We start from the raw sequence: 11729 nt of genomic DNA on the forward strand, positions 1-11729 counted from the left end.
ACACAGGCAGAATTCTGAGGAATTTCTGGCTTACTATATGGGTGCTGTGAGAAGCTGTCCACATTCTTCTAGTGCTACAAAAAAAAGAACAATATTCAGGTGGGATGCTTTTGTTTAGCTCATTTTCAAGACCACGTAATTTTGAACCTACACCTGAATTTCACTGTCATACACACGTTTAAAATTGGGGGTTTGGTCTGTGTCCAGCTCTCACCCTTTTGTGTACACCAATACTCACTTTTTATCCAATGTAAAGTTTTGGCCACGGACATGAAGACATACTGGCTATGCACAACAGGAGTCTAACCAGCCACTCTGAAATTTATGCCAGGAACCTGACAGCTGCTCTTGGCTAAGAGGCTTCTGGGATTTAAATTATTGCACTGCACTTGGGAAAAAAAAAAATCAAGCAAGACCTCTGGCAAACCACAGCCATACACCCTGTCAGGAAGCTCTGAGGAGGTTAATTCCAGTGAGGGGTATTCCCCATCATAAAGACATCATGTGCTCCTCAAATGGTATTGGAATTTTATGTACTATAAAACCAGAGAAACCTATGAACATTTTTCAGGAAGAAGAATTCAGTGATTTTTGACTGCTGAAGACACCCCAGCGGTGAGACTAAAGTCACTCTACTGTGACACTAACCCAAAACTGGGAAACATTTTTGCCCAAATAATCAGATGAAGAAAAGCATGTGCAACTGGAAAAAGCTTTTGTTGTGATAAATGGGGTTTTTCTGTGCAATTAGCTACACACCTTCAAATCAGAAAAATTTGCGACAATAAGATTATTCATGATTTAATAGTATTTATGTATCTTGAGTCTTTACTATGTGAAATAAAAATGATGATTCAATTTTCCCACTTAGGAAAACTGTTAGAGCATCATACCAGTGTCTACAGCTGTAATGATTTACCCAGCTGATTTTCTACCAACAGCATAAAATATGCAAGTACATGGAGAGTACCATGGAGGTTTTATCTTTTAATTGGTTTGTACATTTCAACTGGAATATCCAACTCTTTCATTGTTTTATTTTTAAAAATCACAGAGCTCCATTCACCTCTGTAAAATGAACTCTCTGCATTGAACTCCCTTCATTGTTATAAAATCCCAGCAAACCCCTGTTGATTTGGTTTAGGTTTCCAGCACCATAAGTGGAGGACGGTTTTGTTTGTTGAATATAGATTGAAAAGAAAGTAAATCAAAGTATTCTCTGCTCACAATAGGTATTTGAGAAACTTTCTGGGTTGAAAGAAGCATTACTTTGCTAAGACCTGTGCAGTAGTCTCCGTATCAGATTTCCCTATTCAGCTGTCCAGAGGCCCATTAGTGCCTCTCACCATTATCAGGCTCACTCTATAATTAGAACAGCTTAGGCTTTACTTGGGCCTTTTATAAACCCAGATTTCCCTCCCAGCCGTAGCTGTCATTCAGAAGTACATGAATAGTATCTTTCAAAGTAATTTCGATTTTACATTATTTTGTGACAAGCAGAAATGAATTGCATTGAGATCAGCAGAGCAGCTCGTTGTGTTAAATGATAAACATGTTACTTACCCCAAGCGAGATGTTGTCATCTGGCATCTGGTTTTGCTCAGACAGGCCCCGAGTCCTTTTCCTTTCCCAGTGACTGCCTTTATCTGCCTCTTCTGTCGGACACAGACCAGCCAGCATTTGCAGGCTTTCTGTCTCCTCGGGAATTTGTGTTGAAAGGACACCTTCCTGACTGGGAGACGGAGCTGTGGATTCCCTACCCTCTGCTGCAGCCTGGAAAGACTGTCCTATAGTACTTACATATCTGCAAAGTTCTATAGGGTTTAACAGCTTGAAAAGGTTTCTCCTCAGACTTTCTGTTAAGGTACAGCCAGCATGTCGTGCATTTCCCTCTGTCACATTCCTTCTCCCCTCCTCCAGCAGCACTGAGCTTTCCCCCAGCATGTCCCCATCGGGGCCGGTTTCTGTCATTGTCCCTGAAGCCTGACCTGTGCAAGCAGCACCTATGCCATTGGCAGAGGAGTCCACCTGGGCAGGGACAGTGTCCATGGGCTTTGGTTCATCCCTTGAGGAACCTGCAGCCAGGTGGCCACTTCCATTAGTCTCTTCTTCACTTCTGGGGTGTTCATTTCCAGTGGCTGCAGAAGCAACAGGCACTTGATTCTTCTCTTTGTCTTTCAAAATGGTACTTTTATCTCGGTGGTGTCCAACAGTGAGAGTCATCTCTGTCTGCAGAGCTGACTGGCTGTACATAGAGGGGTCTCTCCTTACATTTACTCCTTTGATTTTTGACTGATGCTCACAGAAGCCAATGGGGGTATCCATAGGCGTAGTGTTATCTGACACTTGGAACACACAAGGCATTTCACTGAGGAAGTAAGCACACCCATCACAATCCTTACTCAGTTTTAGATCATCATCATCAATTTCTAATAAAAATTGTAATTTCTTTTTCCAGATTTCATCTTCATGCACAGTAAGCACATCTGAACATTCAAAGTACTCCAGGTCATCATCAGAAAAGTCATCACTTACACTTGTTACTTTCTCTGCATAGATCTCCAGAAGAGCGGCAGAATTTTCAGAGTCACCTTTTACAAAATCAGTGTGATTTCCTACAGAAGTGTCTGCCTGCTCACCAGGCAGGGAATTCGTGGTTAGAGGTCTGCCCAGCTCAGTGTTTTTACATGCCTGGACATCTGCCAGAGACTGAGGAGATCCAGAGTCTTGTGTGTTAAGGCAACAGTTGCCTGTGTGACAGGTGGTAACATCTGTGGGGTGGGAAGGCACCTGTCTGCAGCAGTATTCATCTGCTCTTCCAGCAGCGACATCAATCACAGCGTTAAAATGAAGCAGGTCATCACCATCCTCTGACAAATCCCTTAGGTGGGAAAACATTGTCTGGGATTTAATTACATTTTCAATGTCCATGTTGTCTTCTGTGTTAGGCAAGCACCTGAGGGATTTCTCAAGTGGAGACAAAATTCCTGCTTTGCTGAGCTTCTCAAGCAGTAAACAAATGATTTTTGAAGAGTCAGAACCTGGTGAAATCAACACGGGCTCACCCTCACAGGGGGAACTCTTGCATTGCACAAAATGTTTCCCATTTTGCTCATTCTACCCTGAAGTCTGCCACGAGCTCATTTAGGACAACAATACATTCTGGGCAAGTTTTGTTCTTTGTATCTGGTTCTGGGTCAAGAAAAGTCATTTTAGCTGTCAATGAAGTGCAGATCTTGTTCTGCTCACCTGCAAGTAAAAGAAACACAAAGTTTAAAATAACTTCTGAAATGGGTATAGGTATTTTCTAAAAGGTGGTCAATTGACAGATACTTGCAAGCACTTTCAAAACAAGAAATCATTATTTAAAACCCCATTATTTAAATGACCCGGCTGTCTATGCAATGGCACTTAACGGCAGCACACTGCAATTGTCTGGAGTGATCTGTGCTAAGAGAACAAATCCTTGAGCACACCCACCCATCTGTGTGGCACCTCAACAGGGGCTTTAGTACACGGCCTTTCAACTTTTCTAAATGCAAACAGGAACCTGCAGACAATGTACATTTTCTCATGTACACCACTGCTACAGCTACCTGCTGTTTTGGCAGTCACACTGGCACAACAGCAGGCTATTCCTCGAATTGGTATCATAGGGACATAAATCCCGAACTCTGTTTGTAGAAATACCTGGAACAATTAGCCAGCTTATATTTTATATGGCTATTTCTGTTTAAAGCAATTCTCTCGTACTCTGGCTTGATATTTGTCAGTCCTGTGCTGAGAGAACAACAAAATGAGGCAGGTTGGCTTCAATTTCCTGCTCATATTGAGCTCTCCCCTCAAACAGCTGTGCAGCAGCACGTTAGTGTGGCAATGCTGAATTCACATAAAACCCAAGTGAAATACACAAAAAGGCTTCCACTAGCTGAATCCAAATAAATGTGGAACCATGTCTCTCTTCCTGTAACAAAGCCCTTGTTTCCTTAGCACTTCCAAATCTTAGGATTTTAGATACTTGAGATGTTTCTGTACACTGCTAGGGGCACTCTGGTTCATTGGTCACCTTAGAAAGGTGTGATATTTGTCACATTGGAAAACTACAGTACGTAGCAGTTTCAAGTAAATTTGACCTCCTGGAGGATGCCAGACAAACAGCTCCGAAAAAAAATTGACAACAATTATTCCAGAATTGGTGAAGAGCAGCAGGAAAAAACTTTCTTGCCATGTAACCCAAAGAAGCCATTTAAAGACACCTCTGTTCCTTCTCTTTTTCCTTCTCTGTGCTTCTGCTGTGGTGATGTTCCCAGCTCACGTCCCTGCCCTGGTCCAGGTCTCACAGCCCCCAGCCCCGCCCTTCCCAGCACTGTGTCACCAGCTCGGTGTCACAGGTACTGCAGGCTGACCAAAGGAGAGAGCACGGAGCTGGGCTAGAGCCTGGTGGTGAAACAGCAAGGGCTGCATGGCCGGCTGCAGTCTGCCTCTCCTTAAAGAGCACTAAGTAACCAGAGACATCTTTGTTCCCTTTGGGCAAACCTGCCACCAACACCTTTTCCACAGTCACCTGGGTGGCGAAAAGCAGGGAACAAAGGTGGTTAACAGGAAGGACACAACATTAGATGTGTGACAAATGGTTTGAGTCATTGTGCACCTATTAAAATGCCCTAGGGTATATCACTGTGTCCTGCAGCCATAGGGAGGAGGAGAGAAGATCCAGCAGGCAGGAATTGCGCAGCAACATTGATTTATTTAATTATTTTACAAACTCTTTTATAGACTTTTTTCTTCATAATCTAATTGGACGAGGATCAGCCACCCCTTGGGGGTGACTGGCTAAAATCCTAAAACATCCATTGTCAAAATATTTTTCTACTGTACTATAAACAAGACTTTTCAAGGTTGCAGGTGTTTCATTGTTTACAGAACTCTGCTACTATCTCTTTTGTGAGAGAGGAAAGTCTCTCATGGACTTAGAAAATAGCAAGAAAATTGTTGCTAGCAGCATTTTTGTGTCCCCATGCAGCAAGGAGCACAGACAAACAGCACATGGCGCAACCATACCAGCCTTTCTGATCCCACTCTGCTTTCCATTTCAACTCTAAGGAATATAAATATTTAACAGAACAAAAATGGAGCAGTAGAGATTAATCTTTTCTTCTGCATCTTATTACCGTACCATGGAATTACCCTCCAGCATTCAGCCTCTGCTCTTAAATATGCATTTGCCTAATGCTTCCTGTTGCATTCTTTCAACGCTGCTCTCATCTTTGCTTTTCAGAAGACCAGATGTCTCTTTCCTCTTTTTTGGAGGGTGTAAATTATTTTAGAAGCATGGTAATTTCCCCAGCTGAAAAGACCTTTGGCAACATGTTTTTAATGCAGATTGACTAATGAAGAGCCTTTACTAAAGCCATTGTACTAGACAGTTATCGTTGTCTCCATTTGGCTGCACTTTGACATTGAGGGGAAAAGAGCCGTCAGATTTTCCATATGAAAATTATATTGGATTGCCGTGCACTGTCAGATGCAACCACAGAAATGAAAGTAAAATAACGTTCCAGGAGGAAAACTGCAATAAACTATGGGTTTCCACCCAAGACAGATATTATTTTTTTTAAATCTGGGAAGAAAATAGAAGGTATTAAGGTTTTTTTAAAAATTCAATTACTGAATTTAGATAGCAACTGGAAAGAGAACTTTTAGTATGATACCATCTCAGCTCGTCAGGAAAACTTGTGACAGAAGATGCACAGTGAAATTCAGAGGGAAGAGGAGTGGAAGAGACTATGATAATTTACCATCAGCTGTTGACTAGTAACCTGAAAATTAACTCACTTCCTGATAAACTGGGAGTTGAACACCTGCTTGCAGAAGACATGAGAAGATTTAAACATGTCAGAGTGTTGTGGCTGCTTGTCCCAACTCCCACTCTGGAAACCAATGATATTACTTTCTGAGTCAGGTCCTGCCTCACAATAGGAGACACCGAAGTGCAACCACACAGGAGGAATTCACACACCAGGTTTGAGCAGGTCATGGAAGGAAATATGCCTGGTTTGGCTCTCTAATCTTCAGTAAACAAATTTTCCATTTCGTACTGCTCAGAACCATGGGGAAATTTTATGGTAGCCCTTGAGGCAAATGAAACACACATTTGTGCTCAGCAGGGTCTGCTGCTGCCTGAGCTCAGTGTCTGGGAACTGAGATTACGGGAGAACAAAGCTGGGAGTAGCGTGAGAACAGTAACCTGACAACTGTGCTTGGGTGTGATTGAGGAGAAATACTGAACTGATACAAGCCTGCAATAGTCAGATTAACAAGACAGCAAGAGGCAGATGCAGCTGCTTCACCAAAACCCTTTGATGGCAGGAAATTATCAGTGTTTGTGAAAAAAAATCAGTTTCAAATAATATTAAACAAAAGAATGGCTGGAAAAAACATCAAAATGGCTAAAACAATCACCCAGCGTTTCTGTAAGGCAAATATATAATAAAACAAATTCAAGGCAATTTTCAGAGAAGATTTTTCATTTAAAATTCATGCTTTGTCATAATTTCACACTGGTTGTGAAAAGCCTATTCACTATTCATAGTGACAATATTGCCTGAAATTGCAATTCTAAATATAAAATTTGACTGTTCAAAATTATTTTCCTTGAAATGACAACATTTTTCCCAATTTGAACTTTATTTTTATATATTATTAGAGATGTTCAATATTTGATCATTTATTTCAATGGAGACCAAAACAGTTTTGAAAAATTACACTTTAACATGGAAGGAAAAATACTTAAATTGTTTTATATTTAGTAGGTAGTTTTGGAGACAAGGCCACTTCTAGTGATTTCAGAAGGACCTGTGGGATTATTCCTAATGTCAGAAAAAAAAAACCTGACAAAAATATATAAACTTATGATTAAACTTTAGAAGTGGCCATTAAATTTCCTCTCTTGCATCGCATTTTTTTCCTACCTTATTAAGTTACTACCAAAACGAAAAGCTTCCTTTAAGCAATTTTATATTCACAGAAATTATTTAGACAGGAAGCTTATGCATTTTAGCAATCCAGGAGTGAATTTGTGCCTTTCTGTGAGGTTCATGTCCTCTAGAGCCAGTGGAAAAATCCCCTTTATGACCTCTCTGAAACATTTTTCTCTTACTTATGATCTATTCATGGAGTAATCTCTGTTTTCAGGCCCTCCTCAGCCTGCACCCTTTTCAGCTGGATTCCTTCCTATCTTTCAGCAGCACTTGCTCGTCCCTGACCTTCCTAGAGCTGTCCATCCACCCAGGAATAGCCTCCCGTTATCTCTGTGGCCCCAGCCCTGCGGCTCAGGGCCCGTCCCACACATTCCCATGGCACAATGGAACCTGATCGATGCCCACCCCTCGAGGGAGTGAAGCTGTGACCCCCCAAAGCTGCCACTCGGAGCAGGTCCTGCCAAGGACCTGCCTCACGCCCACCCAGTCCAAAGTAGTGGGAAGGGAGAGGCTGAGTGAGCCCACACAGGAGATATCTCATCAGAACACAGGGGGAATGACACTGATAATGCCACAGTGGTTCACATTAGGAAATAGCCTTTTGTCAACCAACACTGTGGGTTCTTTACACCAAGCTGACAGCGGTTCTGGGATACCTGAAACACGAGAGAGAGCTCCAGAAACACTATGTGCCTCCGAGCACATGGACCCTGGCCACACCAATTCTGGCAGAGCCCTTTGACTTAAGTGATCAAGGACTAACTTCCACCAAAGTTGTACACACAAAAAGGTCAGCCTTTCTCCGTTCTACATAGGTGCACATGAGAAGGATGTGAGCAACATGCAGTCTGCTCACCTGTTCTTTGAACACCTCTCCAGCAGTCAGATCCTGTTTAGAGAGTCAGTGCTTGTGTGCTTTGCTTTTTAATCTGAGTTTGGTCAGAGACAACTCCCCAACTGCCAGCTGAGTTTCCTACTATGGCCTCCACTCCACAGGCTGAACTTTGGGATCTGGAGTTATTCTTTTGCAACACAATTACATCCTATCCTATCCTATCCTATCCTATCCTATCCTATCCTACTAATGGTTTTAGCAAAAGCTCCTTCTCCACCTGCCTGAGCCTACTATATACATAACCATACATCCCTTTAAGAGATGTTCTACTGGCAGGTAGCTAAACCACAGAGCAAGCTGGTCAATATAATTAGACTTCATTTAAGATGAACATGAAGTATCTCCAAACCAATAACCACAGAACCTGTCTTGATGACGAACATAAATGGTCATATATTACACAGATCCAACCAGAAAGCTTGCTGGTATGAACAGCAGGATGTAAGAAATATTGATTAAAGGAACAGAAAGCAGCAAAAGTGGAACAGAAACAATAAAAAAAGCAGAAAGGAATCTCCCCTAACCGCAGGATCCCAAGATTGACCAACTAGAGCACCGCATGTATAACACAAATCCTGTCACCTGTGAAATCTGAGTGTCCTGCTTAAATGCTGCTATGTTGCAAGGTTAATGCTAATTCCCTTGCCATTCCCCCTGGAAGTATTTCTCAAATATGTCTTAACTTTCCTACAGAGGTTTGCATATGTTTTGTTTAGCTCCTCTAAGAAGTCAACAGCTATAATTCCACCCAATCCCCATTCCCACCCTGCTGACTGTTTTGTATCTGCGAATATACACATTTTTTTACTCCTCATGCAGGGTACCTCTCAACAGAGATATTTTGAAGTTTAACATTTTTCTTCTTCCAAAGCAAAACAAAACATAAGACTTTTCAGTTATACAATAAATACATACCAATTTACATTTCTTAAATGAGGTATTATATGCCCTGTATGGAAATAGATACAACAGATTTATGATCTGAAACATATAACTTTATCTTTCTAAAAAGGTTGCCATGAATGTTTTGCTATGTTTAAATGCTTTTTCTGATGTTCTCTGTTTAAGCTTTTCCTTTAACAGAAATCAAAGATTTCAAAAGATTTTGGTTAAAAGTTTCATCAGCGTTGGCATTGTGAATCTTCTAAGCTCAGTGCATACACAAGTACTAGTGGAATCAAGTTCCACATGAAACTTCTGATCCACCATTCCTGGTCTATACAACTTGGAACACCATAAAAACATTTTCCAAATCTGTCGTGATCATGGTTACATTCTTAAACTGTTACCTTGTAAAAGTTACAATCCTCAAGAGAACAGAAACCAGAATTCCAGAATTCACTGTGACTTTGTGAACTCAGCTCACCACAGGGCTATAGTAAGGATTTCTACAGCAGTGAGCCTACTACAGAGTGAAACATTTGATGGGGTAGTAATGAGAACCCACATGTGCACAGATTTACAATGATGCGTTTTCTACTTGTTTCTTCCCCTCACAGGAGTTCTGCCTGGTTCAGTTCTGTCTGGAATACAAACAACGACTATAACCACATTATTCTTCTCTAAGTCCTTCGAGATACCACAACCAAACGGAACATTTCGAGCAGCATACTTGTCAAAGAGTGCACAATGTCAGAAACCGAACCACAGAAACACTGTGTTATCTAAACCAGTTATCACGCTATCTATTGTATTAACAAGGTCTAGATAAGAAAAACATCAGTGAAGTTGTGGCTGTTCAAAAAGCAGATGTCTGGAAAATATGCCCTTGCCAAAAATTCTGTGATATATTGCAGTTCTTCAACTGCCAACATCCAAGGCTTTTTGACAACTTTTTGTTTAGTGCAGTACCCACTGTAAACAGCACTACGGTATAAAAACACCTCAGCCATAATTCATCAGCTAAATGGAATAATAAATGACTGGCTCTGCACATGTCTAACAAACACCTTAATATAGAGTAATTAAAATAAGCAATCACAGCACAACTCTTAACACTGATCTGTTTTAATCTATTTTTAACATCTGTCAAGCATCTGACCCTGTCAGACTGAGCAATTCATGAAGCCTGGGAATCATCTATTGCTACCAAGTGACCAGATTTTTTTCTCAAGAATGGAGAAACTTTTTACCTAATGAGTATTAGACCATGCAATAAATATTTAGAGTGGATAAATGTGTTTTCAGGATACCTGGTATCACTTACACATTCTTTGGAGAAGGAAGCTTGCTTTCGTACAATTTTTGCAGTTTTGTCTTACTGAGACTTGGTGGAAATAGTACCAGAGTGTAGTTTCAGAAACAGTAAGCAGAATCCTAAAGGCAATACGTTAAAAAAAAAAAAAAAAAAATCTATCAGGATAAGCAAAAATGGCTCCTCTTTAGCAGAAGGAAATAATAAATCCCATTTCCTGGTCAATAGCAGTATAAATCACTATATCCATGTAGTGCATTAGTAATAAAGTAACTTGCTCTTCTTCCTTTGTCTTTTATGATACACATTCTATTTGCTCACAGGAGAAAAAGCAGACAAGTCATTTTCAAAGTCCAAACACCCCGACCCCTCACTTACCCTCGAGCTCTTTATGGACGTTCTGGCACAGGCTGGGCCTGGGCTGGGCCTCCCTGCTGGAGACAAAGGAGGCTGAATTTGTGCGTGTTGCTGGGAGCTGCAAGCCAGCCGACGGCTTCGGTGGTGTTTTGGAGTGTGACCTCAGGATAGGGAGTCTGATCACTGAACAGTTTGACTTTTAAGAGAGACGATTTCATTACATGCAGCAGATGGCCCTTCCTGGGAAAACCTCTGCCAGACAGGCAGTTGGCAGTGAGGAGAGGGCACATCCTACTTCCATAGAAGTCCATAGGAATTTCCTAATGGCCTTGAGATAGAGGAAGTGTTGGCCTTAGCTTTTCATAACAAAGCACTGGGCTGTTTTTCGAAGCACGTGCCTAACTGCTCTCCTAGGCACGTTGGGAACCTCTTACTTGCTGAAGTTAAGCACACAAAAGTTCTGCTGAGCATGAGAAAATCCACAGTGTCTAACAAGCAGGCTGAGGAAATCAAAGGTGGACAGTGGACTTTTCGCAATCACTACATGGAAATTCACCTAATGATTCTCATCCCTCGAAGGCAAATAAGTGAATCCTGAAGTAAGAAAGTATTTCCACTCTTGGTACCCAAGGAGACGAGTCTCACACAGGAGGAACTGTAATGAATTGCACAAACTGCCCTGAGCTCAAGGGACTGGAGGAGGCTGAAAAGTAACTTTTGTGCCAAGTTTTTTCTTAAGCATTTTGCAGGATGTGCAGCTAAAACCGGTTACAAGATACTACTGTGCTAAATACTTCTTGCTCCCAGTGTTATCTAGACAGATAGGAAACTGGTGTGTTTAGCAATAAATATAGCACCTCCAACCACCCTCACTCAGAAACAGCAATAAGGATATCTATGTTTTATATAAGAGCCTAAAAGTCAAAATAACCCCCAAAGAAATGAGAGGCAGCTACATTCAAATCAGAATAGTTCGGGTTGGATGGGACCTTTAAGGGCCATATAGTCCAATACCAACATGAGTAGGGACACCTTCCACCAGACCAAGTTGCTCCAAGCCCCGTCCAATCTGACCTTGAACACTTCCAGGGATGGGGCATCTACCACCTCTCTGAGCAACCCGAATGCTTGATCATTGAGTAAAAATGTTAGTAAAATTACATTCTTGCGTACTTTCAGTCCACTTTGAACAAGTTGCAATACCAGAGAGGTGAGAATTCGCCTCAGATCATCTATCCGTTTTCAGCGATCACGATCACTCACGGGAACATCTCCTGGGGAGGCTCTTGTCGAGCAGCCCCTC

General features: G+C 41.6%; 1 protein-coding gene across 3 annotated transcripts in view; it reads right to left on the reverse strand.

The window, feature by feature from the left end:
- Positions 1 to 10585, reverse strand: part of LOC309585196 (alpha-protein kinase 2-like) — a 34322-nt gene extending 23737 nt beyond the window's left edge. For 2 of the 3 annotated variants that reach the window (XR_014227282.1, XM_082301734.1), the window contains exons 1-2: positions 10448 to 10585; positions 1564 to 3249 (exon numbers count right to left, since the gene is read on the reverse strand). Coding sequence is in view for 2 of the 3 variants with exons in the window: in XM_082301734.1 (XP_082157860.1) it covers positions 1564 to 2931 (1368 nt within the window). In the remaining variant the exon portion in view is untranslated. Of the gene's footprint in view, positions 1 to 1563; positions 3250 to 10081; positions 10192 to 10447 lie in introns of all 3 variants that reach the window. The other variant, XM_082301735.1, reaches the window with a different exon arrangement.
- Positions 10586 to 11729: the final 1144 nt, after the last annotated feature.

This window comes from Coloeus monedula (genome assembly GCF_965178545.1).
Source record: "Coloeus monedula genome assembly, chromosome: Z".
NCBI lineage: Eukaryota > Metazoa > Chordata > Aves > Passeriformes > Corvidae > Coloeus > Coloeus monedula.